General features: G+C 35.3%; 1 protein-coding gene across 1 annotated transcript in view; it reads left to right on the top strand.

The window, feature by feature from the left end:
* The window catches only part of CEP295 (centrosomal protein 295), a 57,028-nt gene that overhangs the window by 11,693 nt on the left and 22,615 nt on the right, over positions 1-22,720 (top strand). The window contains 7 exon segments of the mRNA XM_010595384.3: positions 6,803-6,898; positions 13,038-13,178; positions 15,162-15,345; positions 15,568-15,735; positions 19,179-19,400; positions 21,485-21,577; positions 21,734-21,837. Of these exon segments, the coding sequence (XP_010593686.2) occupies positions 6,803-6,898; positions 13,038-13,178; positions 15,162-15,345; positions 15,568-15,735; positions 19,179-19,400; positions 21,485-21,577; positions 21,734-21,837 (1,008 nt within the window).

Genomic DNA, 22,720 nt, shown 5'->3' on the forward strand with positions numbered 1-22,720 from the left:
TAGTATTCGGTAGAGGTCAAAGTAACCGTCATTTGTTTAAGCTTAATTTTTAGTTGCACCAGTAACACGTGTATATCTGGAGTATTTAAAAATAATCGTCACTGTCATCATTTTACCCATAAATAGTATGTAATTCTGATGCATAAGGACTTTAAAAAAAAAAAAAAACTACAATGCTGTTATTATTCCCAATGTCATCTAATACCCAGTCTGTGTTCATTTTTCTCCAATTCACTCAAAAACTTTTTTTTGTTGTTTAAAAATCTATAGCTTTCGTGTTTAAAAATCATATTAGTTCTGTAGTTTGTTTTTTCAGTGCTCTTTATTTGCTGAAAAAAACTGAACTATCTGCTATAGAATTTACCACACTCTGAATTTGGCTGATTATAAATAGTCAGCATGTTGAAGAAATTAAGGTTCAGATAAGTTAATTAATATGCACAAGATCTCATGAAGGAAAGGGGCCTATTTTTTTATGGAAGTAAAATGTGTGCTTTTACAATTTGGAACTCATTTTGGATACCCGTTGAACACCAAACCCATTGCTGTCGAGTCAATTCCAACTCATAGTGATCCTATAGGACAGAGTAGAACTCCCGTATAGTTTCCCAGGAGTGCCTGGTGGACTCAAACTGCCGACCTCTTGGTTATCAGCCATAGCTCTTAGCCACTACACCACCAGAATTTCCTCATTTTGAGTATAACATTTAATTTTTTAAGTAACGTGGAAATTAATTTTAAAAGGTATCATCTTGTTCACATTAGCTTCTGTTTTTTTATCTAAAAAGTTAGGTAGAAGTAAAAGGAAAAAAATCTTACATACACAATAAAAAAAATTCTGTACAAATAGAAAAAAAACCCAATTGCTCTGAAGTCTACTCCAGCTCATGGTGACCCTGACTCATGATGACTCCACGTGTGTCAGACTAAAACGGTGCTCCATAGTGTTTTCCGTGGCTGATTTTTCAGAAGTAGATCACCAGGCCTTTCTTTGTAGGTGCCTCTTGGTGGGCCCCAGCCTCCAACCTTTTGGTCACAGTTGAGCACATTAACCATTCAGACCAACCAGGAATTCCATACAAATACTACCGGTTGCCATTAAGTCAATTCTGACTCATGGTTACTCCATGTGTTACAGAGTAGAACTGTGCACCATAGGGTTTTCGAGGCTGTGACCTTTTGGAAGTAGATCACCAGGCCTTTATTTTGAGGCTCCTCTCGGTGGGTTCAAACCACCAACCTTTCAGTTAGTAGGCAAGCATAAACTGTGCCACCCATGGACCTGTATACACATCCTAGGGATGTGTGTGATAAGCATAAATACTGGGCAGTGACCTTTTAGGCTTTTCATTTTATCAGGATTCCTGCTTTTGTGCTAAGCCCTTTGCTACATAACATTTGATCCAATAACATTCAGATTAAGAGTCAGATTTCAGTCATTCCTCAGTACCATGTGAAATGATACAGGCCAGGCAATATTTTATCTTGATTACCTTTTAACATAATTCCTAATGTTCATAAGAAGCCAGGGTCAAAAATTTACAAAAAGCAAATGAAATGTCTGTGTAAGTGCTTTGGCAGGTATGAATTATATGTAAATATATGGTTGTGCTTCCCCCATTAAAGAGTACAATGAATGCCTGTATGTCTACCACTTAGATTCCACTGATATAAAATTGTATATAGATTTGAAATAGATACGTTTATATATGTATACTTTGAATGTAAATTGCAGAGTTGACGTTTTAACCCTAAATACTTCAGCAGCAGCTTCTAAGAATAAGGACATTCTCTCTTTTTTTAAAAATTGTACGTCGGATAAAGTTTATACAACAAACTCACTTCTCATTGAACAGTTAGTACACATACTGTTTTATGACATTTGTTACATTTTGTTTTATGGGCCTGCCCAATCTTTGGCTGAAGGGTTAACCTCAGAAATGACTTCATTACTGAGCTGAGAGGGTGGACATTCTTTTACACAATCAAAATACCAGTATCACACTAAGAAAATTAACATCAATTCCTTAATAGCATTTAATATTTAGCCCAGAATCATAATTCTCTGATTGTCCCTAAAAATGTCTTGTAGCTTTTTTTTTTTTCCCCAAAATAGGGTCCAGTCAAGACTCATACATTGTTTTGTCTCTTTGGTCTCTCTTAGCCTGGAGCATTATCCACCCCCTGCCCCAGCCAGCTTTTTATTGTGGACTTCTTAAAGAGACTCGTTTCTTTTAAAATGTTTCATTCTGCATTTGTCTCATTGTTTAGACATGGGATCATGCACTGTATTTTCATTAAACTGGAAGTTAGGTTTAAAGGCTTTTTTATGTTTAGGCAAGAATACCAAGCAGGTGATGCTGTATAATTTATTGTACCACGTCAGGAGGCACATAATGGCAGGTTGTTTATTTATTAATGATTCTAAGTTTGACCATTTGGTTAGGTGGTGACTGCAAGAGATCTCATCATAAAGGTCTGTTTTTCCCTTAATTTGGTTAATTAATACTTGGTTAATTACCAAGTAATCTGTGACGGGATACTTCAGCACCGTGAAGGTATCTATTATCCTCCGGTAATTACTCATTGGTCTCCTTTTGTTTAAAAAGAAAGAAAAAAGCATTTTCGTCAATAGGCATGAACCGTAGTTCCTTTTAAAAAGATGTTAACGCAAATTGCGGATTTGTGCCGCCTACCGCAAAGTCAATAGTGAGACAGGAGGAGGTAAGCAGTAAGAAGGCTTTATTGAATACCAGTATTCAAGAGACAGAGAGGGTTAAATTTCTCTCAAATTCTGTCTCAACCTAGAGGACTAATTGGAGGGTTTTTATACGGGGAAGGTCAGGGTTTGAAGGTTTTCAGGAATGTTGGTTTTTCTTTGAGGTAGACACGGTGATAAAGTGATCTGTTATTGAAGTCCTGCAAGTCTCTTCCTGCCATCCTGGTTTCTGTCACAAGATGGATCTAAGCTTTGTTCAGCTACCTCGGTTTTGTGTATTTTTTCCTTGGGAGAGGAACATAGTTTAATCAGCAACTAAAAATTGATTTTTTTTCTTTAAAGGAACAATCGTGGGACAGATTCCAGAGCAAGTAATTACGTTTCAAAGACTAGCTTATACAGTTATACTAAAACATTAGAAAATATATTCTCTCTACTTCAATACTAAAACACTAAAAAAAAAAAAAAAAATGTTTTCTCTACTTCAAAGACAGGATATATTCTTAGCTTTTTCCCTTTACCAATTTTTAAAGAGTTGGTATAATAATCAACTCCAATAGTGGCAAATGAGTTTTTTCCTTTCTTTTCTGTGTCACTGTGGACTTGTAAATTTTTATTTATTCACTATTACGTAGTCATTATTCTTTCTGATGTTCATAATGTCTTCAATTTAGTCAGTGGAAGCCTCTTCAAGCACTTCCTTGCTTTGTGGCCCAGCAAATGACCCAGGTTACTTTATACTTTCTCTGCCCCAGCTCTGGAATCTCTAAGGAGCGTTGAGTCTTTTAAGCGGAGAATGGCACTTAAAAACCAAGATCTGGGTCATTGTATTATTTGACTAAAAACATTGTTTTAAAAAGAGATCCATTACCCTGCCTCTAAAGGTGTTAGGGAAAGGGGGACAATGTCTCTGAATGTATGTTGAGTTGGTTGTAGATATGTGGGGTGTAAGGAAAAAAAAGGTTTGATTTGGGAAAAGCTAGGTTGTAGGACAAGCATTTTGGGACCAGGGAAATATACCATATAAAGACCTTCTGTCATATACACAGGATGTAGGTACATCTGTATCACTGTTCCTCCAAGCAGATAAAATTATGAATGCTGAAAAACCTGGGGAAATGAATCTAAAATATTTAGTCTTCTCAAACCAAGAAGGCCTTCCTTAAGTAATCCAAGAAAATAACATTGCTTTTTGTGAGCTAAAACCTTACAAGAGAACTGTTCACATGGTAAAGAGAATTGTCACTTATTGAGTGCTTATAAGATACTAGTTGTACAAGGTTCTTCATTCACATCTCATGTAATCACAATGTCCCTGCGAGGTAGGTATTATTATCCCCATTTCATAAGTGAGGAAAGCCGAATGTCAGAGATTAAGTAACTTGGCCAAAGTCATTTAACAGATAAGGGAGACAACCAGCATTTTTACCAGGATCTAATTTTATAAACTCTTGATCTTTCTACTCTGCCACTTAGCCTTCTATAAATATACTTCAGAGTTCACTTTATAAACTGTTTAAATAAACTGTTTAGGCAGTGAACAGTCTGTAAATGTAAATAACCATAATCTTGTCATAGGGCTGTTAAAGAATAAAGTTTATATCAAAAACCTTGAGCTACTTTAAGACTTCATAAGCTTCTCATATCTCTTACATACATCTTATATAATACCTTTTACATTTCTAAAATATTACTTTATCTGTTTGCACTGTCTTTAGAGATAGTTTGTCAGAATCAGGAGAAAATTGGCTTATTTTACAATCATGGGTCTTCCCTCAGTTGGATACTTTTTTTTCCTTATTTTCCTTTGCTGTGTGAGCCAGTTTCAGGTACCTCAGAGTGCTGGTATTGCCCTGTACCTGGTTAGGTCAGGCTGGAAATAATTACTGTAAAGCCAGAGAGAAAAAAACACCCCAAAGCCAGAGAGAACACATTAGGAAATAGACTGAGTGATTTTAACTTATTAGGGAATCATCCTAACTGTCAGCCTATGAAAAGTCTCATGGACTAATTTGACTAAAAACATCTAAGTATAATTTTACTGGAAGTCATATTAAAATTGATAAGGGCTGGGAATGATTTAAATCTGAAAACTGTGATCCCAATTTCCTATAGGATCTCACACGTGATCAATCTGTATATAAAAAACCAAAACCAAACCTGTTGCCATCAAGTCGATTCCGACTCATAGTGACCCTGTAGGACAAAGTAGAACTGCCCCGTACGGTTTCTAAGGAGCACCTGGTGGATTCGAACTGCCGACCTTTTGGTTAGCAGCCGTAGCTCTTAACCGGTATGCCACCAGGGTTTCCAATATATAGTTCACTTTATTTCAGAAGTACTGGTACTTGAAAGTTACATACATGTAAATTGAATCATGTTTTCATATCAAATTACATAACTTTAGTGATTCCTTTTCTTCAAGGTTCTTAATTCCTTGTCAAGATGCCTCATGGTTTATTTTTTAAGGCATTAATTCAAAAGCTAAAATCCTTCTGTAAAGTGTTTTTTTTTAACGTGTATTACCATATCTGAATTTTCGTTCTGTGATTTCAGTTTCTTAAAATGATGTGTGATTATATTGAAGCTTTGATTATAATGTTGATGTTTTCATTGGCAGAAAATATTTCCTTGCAGTTTTATCTTTCGCCTGAATGAAGGTCACCCTATTATATCCATCCACATGTATTTCCTGGTACTTGCCAATAACTATCTTCTGACTTGTCTAAAGAGTTCTCAACTTTGGTTGTACATTGATATTTTAAAAGTACAACTGCCAGGCTGTGTCCTCAAAGGTTCTGATTTTAATTGGTTTGGTATAGGACCAAGACAGACTACTCAGATGATTCTGCTCTAATCAGACTATTCTTTTTTACTTGACATTTCATAATCCCACCTTCTTGCCCTATTTCCATGTTTCTTCTTTTCATTTTACATGAGTCCTCATCATTCCACACATACATATTAAAGCTAAGCCTTTGATGAATTCACAGAGTATTCCTATTTAAACTTTTCACTCTTCTCAGCTTGTGTTGAGTTTGTGATATTAGTGTTACTGCTTTTACAATTCTCCAAGTGCTTTCTCAGACATTATTGTTTGGTTCCCACCGTAACTGTCACAGTGACCATGTGGTACAGGTACACAGCTGTATACCTGTTTTTCTTGAGAAAGCTGCGAGACAGAAAAGCTAAAGAATGTTGCTAGGGTTTCAATATTCTTTTCATTAGGATACAATATAAAATGCATGCCTTATTATTTAATTTGTTTCTAATTGTTACAACTGATAGCTTGAGCTCTTTGAAGACGGGGGGCATTATTTTATTTCACTTTTCGGTAACATTCACAACACCTAGCAGTGTGTTTTTGGCTTCTTAGCAGTGTGTTAACCCATGGTAGGTGCTTAAGAAATTTCTTGTTTAATTGATTTAGTTAGATATCAGTGCATAGTAAATTGTGGTGAACTGAATCTGTTTTTATGACCAATGTAGGAAAGAGTGGGAACGGTAGTTTGTTCTGTTGAGTTTTTTGTTTAGGAATAAGAGTAATTTAAATATTGGCCATTGTCCTAGGACCATAACTCAAAATATATCATTAGACATTGAGAAGAAGTAAGACTAATGTAAATTAAGTTAGAACTTCTGTCGATTAGGTATGGAATAGGACATAATAGCTATGTTCTGTTTTCCTATAAAGTAAAATGCTTATAATTTGATTTAACATACCTTGTAAGGTGAGCATGTATATACTCAGGAGATTTAAAGATAACTGTCTGTAAATAACAGATTATATCAGGAATTGAGGTGAGTGAAAGACATCAATTACACTAGAGACACCTAGAAAATGTTTTGAAGTACTAGTGACTCTTGAAAAATAAAACTTTTAATAACCTTTATTTTATTTTTTATACTCATGTTAAAACTGGGAATTATTTAATTCTGGAAAAAAGAGATTTATTTCGTTGTGCGCAAACTTTCATTTTATCTGGGGTCAAAGTAAGTGGTTAAAATACAAGTTGATTTTTTTTTGATTCAGCTTTAAATGAAAATTAATGCTTTTAACTTAAATTATGTTCTATCTTTCAGAACATTGATGTAAAGAAAATTCCATCAGTAAAGACCAGTAGTTCTACCTACCATCATCTTTACACACTGGTGAATAGAGAGATGGACACAAAGCAGGTGATTGACTTATTGTTTATGGCCCTTGCTTTATTATTTCTGTGTTCAGTGAGTTGAATTATATCTTGGTTTCTATATGTGGTATTCCCAGATTTCAAAATTTGAAAAACTCTACTATTACCATTTTAGGGTAATAGTGATCAAAAACCTTTTAAATATGCTTTGAATTTCCATGTCAAGTATATGACGGTTTAGTATGAATGAAAGAAAGGAGTTGGCTATTTAAATAGTCATATTTTTAAATAATGAATTTTAAAACTTTTTTAATCATAAAAATAATACATAGAAAATTTTGAAACTATCCACATAAGCATAAATTATAGGAAAAACACCTATGATATCATTGCCAAAAGATAGTAATAGGTAATATTTTAATGAATTTATTATAGTCTTCATTTTTATGTAAACATTTACACACACTTTCCAAAAGACTGGGATAATACTATTTGAAAATTACTTTTTCATTGCACAGTTTTGGGATCAGTTTCTTACTTCTTACATGTTCTTTAAAAACAATTTCTGACAACTACTTAATATTTCATCATAGAATTTATTTAACCATTCTCCTATTCCATTTTTTCCTTCTGTAAATAATGTTAACATAATAATCTTGTGCATTTTATCGATTTGATGGCACTTAACAACCATCTAGTTGTACTGAATTCAGCCTGGTGGAGGCTGTGGTAGATGTCCATTAGTCCTTTGCACTAATCTTTCCCTTATGCCTTTAGTTTTTTTCATTCTGCCTTGCTCCTGAAGGGGTGAGACCAGTGGAGCATCCTAGATGGCTGCTCACAGGCTTTAAAGACCCCACATGCTACTCACCAAAGTAGAATGTAGAACATTTTCTTTATAAACTCTGTTATGCCAATTGAGCTAGATGTTCCCTGAGACCATGGTCCCCGCAGCCCTCTGTCCAGCAGTTCAATCCTTCAGGGAGTTTGGATGTGTCTGTGGAGCTCCCGTGGCCTTGCCTTGTCCAGGTTGTGCCAGCTTCCCCAGTATTGCGTACTGTCTTATGTTTTACCAAAGTTACCACTTATTTTTTGTCTATTAAGTATTTTTCCATCCCCACGCGTCCTCTCCCTCGCAACCATCAAAGAGTGTTTCTTTTTGTATGTAAACCTTTTCATGAGTTTTTACAATAGTAGTCTCTTGCAATATTTGTCCTTTTGCGTTTGACTTATTTCACTCAGTGTAATGTCCTCCAGATGCATCCATGTTATGAGATGTTTCACAGATTCATTGTTGTTCTTTATCTTTGAGTTTGTCGCTGTCATTTTGTAGCGCTTTTTTTTTTTGTGGTGCTAACGTTTTCTTTGTTCCTCTAACTCTACTGTGCTGGGCTCCTTTTGTTTGTGGAATTCTTTTTCATGTCTTTTGTTTTTACAGATTTTGTTTTTATTGAGGCTTTATGTTTTTCTTCTTTATTTTGTTGAGTAGGTTTGTTAAACTTTCTTTGTGGTTACCTTCAAATTTACCCTTGTCTTCCTAGGTTTGAACCAGTCTATTACGTGATATCACCTTGCCTTCCTCCCCGTTAGAAAGTTCTATACCTATACTGTTTATTCCCTCTTTTATTGTTCTGACGTTGTCATTTACAGAGTAACCTCTTTGGTTCCCTATTGCAATTGTTTTGGTTTTGAATAGTCCTTGAGAATTCATTTCCTAGGTGAGTATCTGGCTGGTACAATCTTGCATCCTAGATTTAGGCTGTGGTCTGATGTTACTTGTTCTCAGACCTAAGAACTCCCTTTAATAATTCTTCTAAGTTTGGGTTTGGTTTTTACATATTTCCTTAATTTCTGTTTATCTGGAAATGTCCTGATTTCACCATTTGAAAGAAAGTTTTACGGGATATATTATTCTTGGTTGGCAATTTTTTTCTTTCAAGGTTTTATGTATGTCATCCCCTTGCCTTCTTGCCTGCATGGTTTCTGCAGAATAATCAGAGTTTAGTGTTGTTTCTCATCTGCATGTGACTTTGTTTTTCTCGAGCTTCTCGCAGGATTTTTTCTTTGTCCTTGGTTTTAGTGAGTGTGATTATGATATGCCTTGCTGTTTTTCTTTTGGGGTCTATCCTATATGGGGTTCATTGAGCTCCTTGGATGGTCAGCTTTTCATCATTCATGATATTAGGGAAGTTCTGTCAGCAATTCTTCAATTATCCTATCTGTGTTTTCCATTTTCTCTCCCTGTTCTGGAACTCTGATCACTAGAAAATTTTTGCTTTTGATTGTATCCCACATAATTCTCAGGGTTTCTTCATTTTTCTTCATTCTTTTTTCTGATTTTTCCTCAGAGTCGTATTCGAGTGTTTGTCTTCAATTTTGCTGATTCTGCCTTACATTGTTTCAAACCTGCTCCTCAGCCCTTCTATGGCACTGTCCATTTCTGAAATCTTGTTATTTATCTTTTGGATTTCTAATTGTTGTTTTTGTATTACTTTCCTGAATTGTTCCGTTTTTTTTGTCTGTATTTTCCATGAATTTGTCTGCCTTTTCCATAAATTCGTCTATTTTTTCCTCATTTTTGTCTGCTTTTTGCTTCAGCCCTTGGATTGCTCTGAATATTAGAGATTTGAATTCCCTGTCAGGTAGTTCTAGTGCCTTTTCTTCTACTTGAAAGTCATCTGATCTTTTATTTTGATCACCTGCTGGACCCATCCAGTCCTTTTTTTAAATATGTTTTAATATTGTCTGCTGTCTTTGGGACATTCAGTAGTTATTTTGTTTCTTGATTGTAGATTTGTTTCATCCTGCTTTTTTTGTTTTATTTGTTTATGTCTGAGCAGGCAGGCTGTGCATTCTTTGTTGTTTGTCTGTCTGTAGTCATAATACTTTTCACCTCCTCGTCCAATGGGCAGGGCCAGTTATTCAGCTATGGTGCAGCAAGGCAGGTCCAGCTGAAGCGGAGGGGTCTGGATGGGTAGTTTGTGGCACGTGCTAGGGCTGACAGGGCTGGCCAGGAATCAGTGCTGGGCAGGTTCTAGTAGGCCATGCCTATGCTGCTTGGAGGTGTGATGTTCAGCATATGGTGTGGGTAGGCAGGAAAGAGGGGTGAGGTGGTGATGCGTGGAGCTAATAGGGGTATGGGAAAGACGAGAGAAAGGAGAGAAAAAAGGAAACAAAAAGAAACAAGCAAACAAAGGGGAAAAAAGTGCTAAGGGAGCTTGTACAATTGCTTTTTTTTGGTAAGTGTCCTCCCCTACCCCATGTTTGTGGGCATATTTGGCTACTAGGAAAACAAACTTCCTCAATATAGCATTCATATGGTGTTTAAAAATGCATCAATTGCATGTTTTGGTGGATTGCTAAATAGCAGATATTAATATCAATATTCAGTCAAGACCTAAGGTGAATGTCACCATCATAGAATAGATTTCTGGGATACAAGAATAAATCTGAGATTTATTTAAACCTTAAATTATTATTACAGTTTTAATATTACTGTAATATAGGAACAGTAACTTTAGTCAGTTATGGTTACTATATAGCATATTTTGCAATATTAAATAGATGTTCAGTTTTAACTAAGATTGGTGAAGGAAAACTTTTTGGCTAGCTCCATTGGTGTAGGTTACTGCTGATGGTGTTGCATTGTCATTAACTTTCCTTTTTCGTAGTAAATAAAAGACCTATTTCATCTTCAGTTTCTGGACTTGAAGATGAGATCAGTAGCAGTAGCTCTAGTGCCATTTTACAGAAGCAGTCCCACAAACTAGAGCTTTGTGTATTGATTGAAGAACATGCTTTCTAAATGCTTTCAGGAACAGGCTTGTGATTGTTGTCTTCCCTTATGTAAAATTATTATATATAATATTTTCTTTTCATTTGCTGCTTCGTACCAGCACCTAGGAAAAATCTGCCCTTAAGCCTTGGTTTCAGAAATTTGACAATAGAGCAGTGTGTTTGGCTTTCAAGATAAAATTGTCTGTGAATTTTCATCTGCACCTCATATCATAAGCACAGTAATTAAGCATCTTCCCTTGAGAATACTTGCATTCTTGGAATATATGTTTGGTTTTTTATTTCTTAGCAGCTTTCCGCACAGGAACTACTTTCATTTGTTTAGCTTTAGTCAGCCTTTTTAGCATGTAAAAGCTGCTATAATGTCTTGTTTAAAGAGCCTCATTAAGTCTTTGGCTGAAGAAAAATGATCAAAATGCTGTATTCCTATTTAGAGCCAGTAATTCTCTAAATTGTGCTGTGCTACATTTACTTTCTACAAACAATTAAACAAAACATGCTTGATATTCCTGAATTACCTGTGGCCTTCATTATGTTTGTACCTTTGTCAGTGATGGTGGCATTACCACTTTTTTAAAATGGGTTTTTCATTCTAGAAATATTTCTCCATTCAGGCCCACTATATTGTTTGCTGTGAGACCCAGAGATGTCTGCAGACACGTAAAGTCGAGACAGTAAAATTCATCATCAATTTACCACGCTATCGAACTTAAAAGGACTCCTGTCCAAATGCCTTCTGTACAAGATGCAAAAGTAGCATATTTAATAGTTAGTTTCACTTGTCATTTTGTACCCTGCAGGTTAGAATTCATGGAAAAGTTTTTCAGAAACGTGTTTTCTAAAAAGAATTTTTTTGCCTGGGAGTCACATTTGTACAAAGTTCATATATCTTTTTATCTTCAACTATCGAAAATGGAATCTATAAAAATTTCAAGCAGATTTTTGTTTAAATTTTTAATTATATTGACACAAATCTAGAAGTGATTTTTTCCCCCCGAAAGCATTCTTGTAAAATTTTGTTTTGAAGTTTGGTCAGTAAGAATGAAATTTGTTTCGGATACCTTATTTTTTTGTAACCCTTTATTTTCTCTACGTACTTTATTATGTCTGGACTGAAGATGTTTATCATGCATGTTACGTTATTTGACATTCTGTCTTTAATTAACCCTCAAAATATGTGAAGAATTCTTAAATGATTTTTTTTTTTAAAAACCGTCATGGCCTAAATGGATTGAAATATTATTCTTAAAGGTTATTTTGTTTAATGTTATACATGTTAATATACTAAATAATTCTACAAAAACTATAACTTAGATTTAATGTAACCTTTATTATTCTGCCAGATATTATTTAGATTTGCATAGATGTTTATTGACTCAAAAGGGATATAGTTTTTTTAATAAACTTCTTAAGGCGGTATCCTCTTAATGTCAATCTCTTTACCAATTTACCTCATTATTTGAGAGTTTTTAATAATTTTTCATGTAAAGTTAATAGCTTTCACAGGCATCGTTAATGCTGTTTCAACTGATTGATAGAATTTCAACATAGAAAATACATAAAGAGATTTTCACTCCAAGTTACATGTAGAATGTTTACCTATATTTGTAAGTGAATGCTGAGATAGTAATAGTAAATCTAGGTTACCTGCCTTTTTTTGTATTACTCTTGGTACACTGGAGCCCTCCTGGTGCAGTGGTTAATAGCTTGGCTGTTAACCAAAAGGTTGGCAGTTCAAATCCACTGATGGCTCCTTGAAAACCCTATCAGGCAGGTCTGCTCTGCGCTGTAGGGTCGATATGAGTCAGAATCATCTCAGTGGCAACGGGTTGTATACAGGTTGTTACCCTAATGAGATATGATGGCTGGCTATGCAGTAGTATAATCACTGTTTACACACAAATTCTAGAAAGTCAGAGGTGATATTGAAGTAGATACTTTGGTGATTTGGCCTTCATGAGGCTGAAGCCGAGCCTCACATTTTGTCTGCAAACCAAAGCCAAGCGTTGATGCTTCCCTAAATTATTTATATGAAATTTGATTTTTGTGGTTGCCTAACTGCTAGATTTGTTGGTCTTTACCTTTCAACATTTTCGTTTTGATGGAATTTTTTTACTTAATAAAAAAAGACAGAGGAATGTGTTTCGATGAGTATAGCCTAACCTGGTTTGAAATTAACGACCTAAGTTTTTCATAGCGTGACTAACAGTTTGATCCTTTTCATAGATGTGTGCTATTGATGTTTCTTGGTGTTTAAAATATAATTCTTCTTACCCTTTAAGTTTATGTAAGTAGAAAAACATGATTTTAAAGTTTTGTTTTTTAGATATGACTTTGGGTCAGTACACTTCATTCTTAAATTGTCTAAAATGTTACTGATTGACTGCTAGCCAGATCCTCATTTGGCTGCGGAAGAAGAAGCCAAACGTTTGGAAGAACTACAAAAACAAGTAGCACAAGAGAGACTGGAACAGTTTGAAAAGGCGCACGTACGGGGTTTCCACGCAATGAAAAAGATCCATTTGGCTCAAGTAAGAATTATATTCCAGCTGTGACCACTACTGGTAGGCTTATTGGTAGCAGTGCAGAACTGATCAGTGAATGGGCTCAAAGTAAGGAAGTATAAAGGTATTAAAGCATTGTCTCCTGATTCATATGACTTCAAGTTACCCAGTTTTCTTTGCCCTCCTGTTCCAAATTTCAGATTGGGTAAAGCTATTCTAACTTACAGTATATCACTGCACTCTAAACATTTTGCAAACGGTAAATTGTTGTCAGGAGTCAGTGGAAAAGAGAAGACCCTCAACAAGGTGAATTGACACAGTGGCTGCAACAATGGGCTCAAGCATAACGATTGTAAGGATGGCACAGGACTGGGCAATGTTTCGTTACGTTATGCATAGGATTGCTATGACTCAGACAGACTTGATGGTACCTAACAACAACAGATTGATTAAAAATCTAATATTTTAATCAGTCTAAAAATAGCCTGAGAAGAAATTAATATTTTTGCATCAGTTTTCTAATTTAAGTATTTGAATTGCGTTTGTGCTCCTTAGATTTGAACGTTCAATTCAAGAAATATTTAATGAGCAAAACACTTGTTGGCTTTGTAGAGTATTGATTCAAAGGTGAAGTCATTATCCTGGCTTGTATGGAACTTTGAAAAAGTGACTTTGTCACAGACCTGCAAAATATATATGACGAAAACTGACTTTCCAGTTCTAAATACAGCTTCATTTCTTAGTGTTCAAACATAAGCATAAAAATGATTGATCTTGTTAAAAGTCTGATTTTATTTTCTGAATTCGACTGATGCATTTGGATGTTTTAAACCCTCATCTTAAGCATGAGTTTTTAAGTAGTTTGGTAGGAATTAAGTGTCTGTCATATGAAAGTTCATTTGCGTAACTTGAACTAAATTATGACCTTCTGTTAAATTTTTAGATGTTATAAGCTGACAGTGAATTAAGGACTAAAATAATTGAATGTCTGCATTATTGTCAGCAACTCTCCTTATTTGAGCCTTAAGCCTATGGTAAAAAATGCATGAAAAGCAATCTTAAATTGAACACATTTCTCCATGAAAGCCATAACATTTAGTTGGTTAAGAAAGTGGGCTCCATAGTCAGCCTGGGTTTGCCTCCCTTCTTTATCACTTAGCTGGTGAAGCAAGCCATTTTACCTCTCTGAGCTCTGGTTTATCGTCTGTTTTGTGAGGATTAAGTGAGTTTAACAGAGCACTCTGGAATTGTGCCTGGAATTTCATCAGCTCTGAGTAAATGGTGGTGGTGGCGGTCAGTGTTAGTGTAAATAATCCAGGTAGAATAATATGTCGAACTTCGAGTGACCTAGAAAATAGTGTATTCAAGTAACTTTGAGGTTAATGTCATGAGATGATTCGAATCTTAATGTAGTGGAATAAATTAGTTCATAATTTGATTCATTTTAAGGGCATGGCAAAAAAATTCACCCCCAAATAACAAAATATTTAAAAAGTTTACAAAAGAATAAGTAGTGTGTATATATTATCATTTGACACTTTATTATGCAGGCTGTCCCCTCCTTTTTATATAAATAAATTCTTAAATAAGAATTGTTGTCCAAACCATGTAATCTTACTACTGTTAGAGAATTTCCTTTCCCTTGTCTTAACCTTTTTGCTGCAGATCCTATTGTGGCCTAGAGCCTTGTTTCCTGCTAGGGTCTGTTACAAACAGTTTTTGGCTTCTACCTACCTCTCCAACCTTTTTCCTTAACCACCCTTGCCCTTCATGCCCTAGCTGTAATGAACAGAGGTTGTGTCCCTAGCAGCTAGCAGGGTACTTAGCATTCAGGAAATATTTGTTGAATGAATAAATTAAGGTTTTTTTTGTGGCAGAACAAATGGTGGAGGAGAGAAGGGAACCCCAGGCCCTGTTTCTCATTATTTCTCCACTTTTCCTTCATTATTAGTGTTAATAGTCAAAGTTGGTGACTCAGCTGTCATTAATTCTCTTTCTTTATTCCTGAAGAATCAAGAGAAACTAATGAAAGAACTCAAACAGCTACAACAAGAGGACCTGGCACGCAGGAGACAGAACGTAGCACGAATGCCACCACAACTAGTTGAGCTGCCATACAAACGCAGTGAAATGAAAGAAGACTGGCAGAGAGAGCTAGAATTTGCCTTCGAAGATATGTACAATGCAGACAAGAGTAAGATAATTTTCAGTAGACTTTCAACAGTACTTTTAAACATTTTGGTGGGAAAGTAAACTTGTAATGATGTGGCAGTTTTTATTTTTAAATGAATTCAGAGTTTGAAAGAGGCTCTCATATACTTAGAATCCATGAGGGCCTTTAAATCTTACGATTAAATTATTTTTAATCATTTTGGAATAGAAACATGTCTCTGTCTTTTTTTTTTTTTTTATTGAGAGGTGAAAGGGGACTTGATTTTGCACCTTGAACCAGAGCCTTTGCCCACGGTGGTTGATCAGACCCAGGATCAGGAACTGGACCTTTCAGCGGATCAAGAAGATTTAAATGAAGCTGAGAATCTACAAGTGACAGAAGCTGAAAAAATCTGCCCTGGTGAAACAGACGGTAAAAAAGCCCTTCCAAGTTGGCAGTATTTCACAGGGAGAAAACGCTAATCATCAGCCAACAGTTAGGAAAATCAGGTCTAATTTAAGTACAATGACTAGTAACTATTAGGAGTGGTGGAAGGAGGAAACAGCATTTTCAAATTTCCATCATTAAAGGTCCTTTTCATATACATAGGACTCAAAGCTTTTTTTATTCATAGGTACATACAGTCTGATGATTTTGAGGTTATTTAAGTTAGGTGCTCAATTCTGAATTCCTTTGATTTTTTTCAGACTTTCATCAAATCATCAGAGAGATCTTACTGTGTTCAGTCACTGCTAGGTACTTCGTGTATAATGAATAGCCCAAGCTTAAATCCCTCCGTCACTCGTCTGTATATCTTCACCATTCTGAACTTTTTTACTTGGCTGTCTTTCCCAGAGTGTCCAACAATAAATGTATCATTTTCTCATGCCTGCTTAAAGCTCTTCCTGTCTTCCTTATCTTAGTGAATGGTACCACAACCTGCAGTCCTCAAGCCAGAACAATAGGAGTTACTTTTAACATCTTTTTCTCTTTTACCTCTACATCTCGTTAATAACAAAATCCTTCATTCTGACCTTTTTTCCCTGTGCCTGCTACTATTGTCTTCCTTCAAAACCTCATTGTTTCTCCCTGGATTGCTTCAACAACCTAATTTATTTTCTTGTGGTCTGATTCTGCTGTGCAGCTAGAATGACCTATCAAATGAAACTCAAATCTTGTTCTCCTTGCTGTCTCTTTGAAAGACTTTAATGGGCCCTCAGAATAAATTCTACACTTTGTTTAAACGGAAATTATTTAGATATAATTTACTTAGAGTAAAAATCCACCACAGTCAAGATATTGTGGAAACCCTGGTAGTGTACTGGTTAAGAGCTATGGCTGCTAACCAAAAGGTCGGCAGTTCGAATACACCAGACGCTCCTTGGAAACCCTATGGGGCAGTTCTGCTTTGAGTCAGAATTGACTTGACAGCGACGGTGTTTTTTTTTTTACAGCCAACATATAGAGCATTTCTATCATCATAAGAAGATCCTTCAGGCCCCTTGGTAGTTAGTCTCCTTCCTCAATCCTTGGCCACTGACAACCAGTAATCTGCTCTCAGTCACCCTGGTTTTGCCTTTTCTAGAATTTCCAATGAATGGAATTATATACTATGTAGTCATTTGTATCTGGATGAGCACTTTGAAGTTCATCAGTATTATAGCATGTATCAGTATCCTCTTTATTGCTGAATAGTATTTCCGTGTAGAGCTATCTATCACATTTTACTTATCCATTCACCAGTTGAACATTTGCATTTTTTCTATATATTTGCTGTTATGGATAATTCTGTGAATATTCACATGTAAGTGTGGATGTGTATTTTCATTTTGGTTGAGTAGATAAGTAGGAGTAGAATTACTGAGTTGTATGGTAAATTTATGTGTGGAGCCCTGGTGGCGTAGTAGTTAAGTGTCCGTCTGCTAACCGAAAGGTTGGCAGTTCAAATCCATCAGCAGCTCCTTGGAAACCCTATGGGGCAGTTCTTCTCTGTCCTATAGGGCCACTATGAGTTGGAATTTATGTATAACTTATTAAAAAACTGCCAAACTGTTTCCAAAATTGCCATGCCATTTTACATTCACACCAACAATGTATGAGGGTATGAGGGTTTTTGTTTCTCTATATCTTGGCACTAAAGGGGTAGTTACTCCTCAGTTCCAGCTGATCCCATTTGGGATTGCTAGCTTGGTGTTTCCAGGTCTTTTGATTATTAGGAGCTAGGAATTCCTTTGTTCTTACATCCTTATTTTTAAATATTAGTGACTAACTTATTTCTTAAATACCAGTGATGAATGGAAGAAACCAGGCACAAAAGTGTATGATTCTTGTTTATATGAAGTTTAAAAAAGATAAAAACAGGCAAAACTAATCTATGGCACTAGAGGTTAGAATAGTGGTTATCTTGAAGGGAAGTATTGACTGAGAGGCGGCATGAAGGAACCTTCTAGGTGCTGGAAATGTTCCATATAATGATCTGGGTGCTGTTTTAGGTAGGTGGATTGATGGATAGAATTCATTGAAAGCATTTATGCTTTATGCATATTGAAAACATTTAAGTTTTGAGTTATAACTCAAAAAGTTAAAAACAATCTCTGTAGGTATTCTTAAATTTTATTCCTTGATGAAACCAGCAGACTATGTACTTGCAACACTATTTTGTCCTGTTAACTAAAAATCAAACCAGTTGCCATGGAATTGATTCTGACTCATGATGACTCGATGTGTGCCAGAGTAGAACTGTGCTCCATAAGGTTTTCAGTTGTTAATTTTTTGAAAGTAGATCACCACACCTTTCTTCCAAGGCCCTTTAACCTTTTGGTTAGCAGCCAAGCACTTAACCATTTTATGTTGTACTGATTTTTAACATTGTATATATCAGCCTAGATGGAAGAATGTTCTTAGAAACAACTTAAATTTTTTTTTTTTTTTTTTTTTAATGGGATCTCTTCATGAAGATAGGTGGAAGAAATTTTCCTCGAATAGTACCAGAAATAATTTGGGGGCAATGAGTTTGCTTTTACATTTATAACTAGTGATGTTTTCCTCTTTAGGCTACTAGGAAGTACAGAGCCATATTTGGGACCCTTCTGTAGCAGAGAATATAGAACCTTAAAACACATATTTCAGATACTAATCTTGCCCACAAATTAATTAGTAGGTATACATCCTGACTTCGTTTAGCAAGCTGACCTAGCATCTTTCTGATAAGCTTTTTTTTTAAATAATATATTTTGTTGTTGTTGAGAATATACACAGCAGAACATACACCAATTCAATTTTTACATGTATGAGTCAGCGACATTGGTTACATTCTTTGATTTGTACAACCAGTCTCACCCTCATTTTCCAAGTTGTTCCTCCCCCTTTAACATAAACTCGCTGTTCCCTAAATTTTCTGTGTAATTATTTGAGTTGCCATTGTCAGTTTGATACCATTTAGATAGATTTTAGAAGAGCGCAAATGCTCAAGGCCGACATTCTCTACTAGTTAAGCTGAACTATTGTTTGGTTTTAAAAAGACTTCAGGGGATATTTTTTGGTTTAAGATTATTGCAGGGCAATAGTTTCAGGGGTTCATTCAGCCTCCATGGCTCCAGAAACCTGGTAATTTTTTTTTTAAGCTTTAAATTTGTATCGGAAAATAGTTGGATTTTGACACCTTTACTACTTAAACTTGTTGAAAAAATTATTTCTGGTTTTAAAATTGGAACTGAATCAAGTAGCATTGTTGTATACATTGTTAAATTGTAAATATTGAGAAAAATAAAGTTGTGTTTTTTATTTAAATAGCAGTTGTAGAAGTAACTAAGTATAAATATAGAACAATTTACCTGATCTGTAATAGATGCTGAACAATTTTTTTTTCCTTTTAGTTCCCTTGGCAACGAAGACCCAACAGATCCCTTCAAAAATTCTTTTTAAAAAATTATTAAATAAGATCCGAAGCCAAAAATCTCTCTGGACAATTAAATCCGTGTCTGAGGATGAAAGTGAAATGATTACGACTGTTAGTGAAGCTGAGAGTAAAGCACTTACCATGGAATCAGGAACGATTGCCAGTGAAGAGCAAGCATTATCCGCTGGGCAGGAACAAGGTGATTCTCTCCAATAGCCTTATTTTATAGCACACAAACCCTCCTTAAAATTGTTTAAAAATATGCTCATTCCTGAAAAATAAAGGACTAGAGGTCAAAAGGAAGAAAAAATGTTAAAGCCCATAATCCTACCAATTAAAGGCAACAAATCCCAGGAAAACTTACTGAATCTTTTTCCAGATGACTTTCAATGTATTATCATTGTTGATAATACATATTAATTCTTGTGTAATTGATGAACCAAAATTAATCAATTCTCTTATTTTTCTTGTTATTTCTTATCTGTAGTAAGCATTCTTTTAGTGAAGTCTTTTTCCACATCTTTAATTATTTCCTTAGGATGAACCCTTAAAAACGAGAATTCCTGAATCAAAGAATATGAACGTATTAGTGGCTTTTGAGTGTTCTCTGTTTTGTTTCATATTCCACCAGATATTTGATTTCTTTGTTAATTTTAAAGAACTTGTTTTAAATAACCTATTAAATATCAGAATTTACAATATCTGCTTTTTGAATTATATACAAGCAAATGGAATGATGGTGATATATCTCTGTTTTGCTTTTTTCCTTAAAATTTTCTCTTTTAGATTTAAAGATATAATTGAATTTGTGAGGAAATGTTTTACTACTAGCCTTCTGAAAGAAGGCAGTGACTTGTCCATATTTGGATTTTGGCTTTTGTCCTAAGTATAATAGGAAGCCTTCTTGAAATATTTTCCTCATCTGGCCTCTTGAGACCATTGTGTCTTGGTTTTCCTACCTCACTGGCTCCTCCTTCATGGTTTCCTTTGCTGTTTATCCTCATTTCTACAATCACTAAGCATTCACCCCAGAGCTCCTTCTTCCTATCTCTTCTCTCTGTATTTGATCTCCTCTAATGTCATCACCTTAAATATAAATATACCAAGTGTATATTTCTAGGCTAAATGGCTAGAGAAAGAAGAAACAGCAAAGGTAATAAAAAAAAACGTAGCTAGAAAAGTAGGAGAGAGAATATGGTGTTGGAAGGCAGAAGGGGAGGGACGGAAGGAGGTCTTTCACGTTTAATCCATATCCAAGTTCTTTGAAAAAGATCCTGTATGATTAGGCTTTCTCCAGCCTCATCTTGCTTCATTCTCTGCCTTTTTGACTGCACCCTATATACATAGACCTTTTAGCTCCTTGAATGGGTCATGTTTTTTTTATCCTAACAGGGTCTTCATACTTGCTGATCTGTCTTTCTGCAAAGGTCTCCTACATACGCCCATATCCTTTACCTGCCTGATTCCTCTTTACCTTTCACAGGTCTGCTTATATGTCATTTCTTCAGAGAAATCTCACCTGACCCACTGATCTAATTCAGATTCCCCTGTTATACTCTATTGTATAACCCCCTTTTTTTCCCTTATATAATGTTTATTACAATTTCTAATTTTATAATTTTTCTGGGATAGTTATATAATGATTCAGTCACTCATACAACACTATAAAACCTCTTTGACGCCTTTTCTTATTTACCTCAGCGTCTTCGGTATCTTGCATGTAAGTAGGTGCAGAATGAATGAGTGAGTGAATGAATAAGTCACACAGGAGTTTCTGGCTACTCTGATAGGATCAAAGTAATATCCTTTTCTGTTGTGTTTGAAACCCTATGGACATACCTTTTTAATCAGCGCTTCTGCACATTTTACTTTTTGTTTACACTTTCAATTTTCTATCTGTCTTCTTGGATTGATTAGGTCTTGGGTTTAATGGATAATACACCTGGTCATCAGGAAAGTGACTGGATCGTGACTAACTAAGACTTTCAGGTAGACCAGAATTAAATTGTTAATCTGAATGCCGATTTTCGTTTCACTGTTTGCTTTAGATCTAAGCTTGACAGTAGTACCAAAAACCAAAACCAAACTCGTTGCCGTCAAGTCTATTCCAACTCATAGTGACCCTATAGGACAGAATAGAACTGCCCCATAGAGTTTTCAAGGAGTGTCTGGTGGCTTTGAACTGTTGACCTTTTGGTTTGCAGCTGTAGCTCTTAACCACTACACCAGCCAGGTTTCCAGACAATGATGATATGTTCATAATAACAAGAGTATCTTTTACAGTTCTTGAAAGTGATGCACAAACAGTTGAGTCAGGATCACTTACTATTGAAGATAAGCCACTTTCATGCAGTACAGACTCTGAAAAGCAACAAGGTATTTCTTTTTATCACATCCTCAAATTAAACCTGCTTGATTTTTCACAGATTTTTTTCTAATAAAATTGCATGTAATAAATAAATGAAAGGACATTATAGTGGTATCAAAATTCTAAATTGTTGAAACTCATTTCTGTTTGGGGGATTCTCTTAGAAGTAAATGAGATCCAACCTATCACGACTGTAGCTCAGAAGTCAATTCTACTTCATCCTCAAGAAGCAGCAGCCAGAATTAGAATGTCAGCAAGGCAGAAACAGGTAATTTGGAATTTTAATTTTAAAGGTTTCCTTCTTCCCTTACATACTATAATTTTGTTTGACCAATGAAATTTGTCTTAATGTCTGGCTGCTTTTGATACCACCTCTTCTACCATGTCTTACACAAACATTTAACTGATAGCACTTCATTCTTTGCTTGTATAAGCCACTTGATACTTACTGCGTTCTGCTTTTTTATACTTGTATTTTATACTTTTGTGTATATCCTAACCAGTTGCCGTTGGGTCAGTTCTGATTCATGGCAGCACCATCTGTCAGTAGAACTGTGCCCCACAGGATTTTCAATGGCTGATTTTTTGGAAGTAGATTGCCAGGCCTTCCTTCTGAAGTGCCTCTTGGGGGGCTCAAACCTCTGACTTTTCAGTTAGCAGCTGGATGAGTTAACCATTTACACCACCAGGAGTATCTTCCCTATAAGATGTGTAAGTTTTTTAAAAGGAAGAAACTGCCCTTTTTTAGTTCAATTTAGTTTCTGGCACATTGCTTTATACATAGTGCTCAATAAAAATTTGTTGAATAAATGAGTACCTTTATTTTATGTTAAATAGCCAGACTTTATAATCCTAAAAGTTTTTTGAAAACTTTAAAAAAATTAAACCTCCTTAACTATAATTTTGGTCTCTTTAACATTGTAATGAAAATATATAACGAAACATTTGCTGTTTTAACCATTTTTAAATGTATAATTCAGTAACATCGATTACATTCCCCATCTTGTGCAACAATCACTACTGTCCATTTCCAACGATTTTCATCACCCTTAACAGAAACTCAGTAGTCTTATCTACTGTCAATAAAAGTTTTTATACAATTCGTAATTATTACTAAGTAAGAGGCTAATTATTATTAAGCCAGTCAGTTT

This window comes from Loxodonta africana, chromosome 7 (assembly GCF_030014295.1).
Source record: "Loxodonta africana isolate mLoxAfr1 chromosome 7, mLoxAfr1.hap2, whole genome shotgun sequence".
NCBI classification, from domain to species: Eukaryota; Metazoa; Chordata; class Mammalia; order Proboscidea; family Elephantidae; genus Loxodonta; species Loxodonta africana.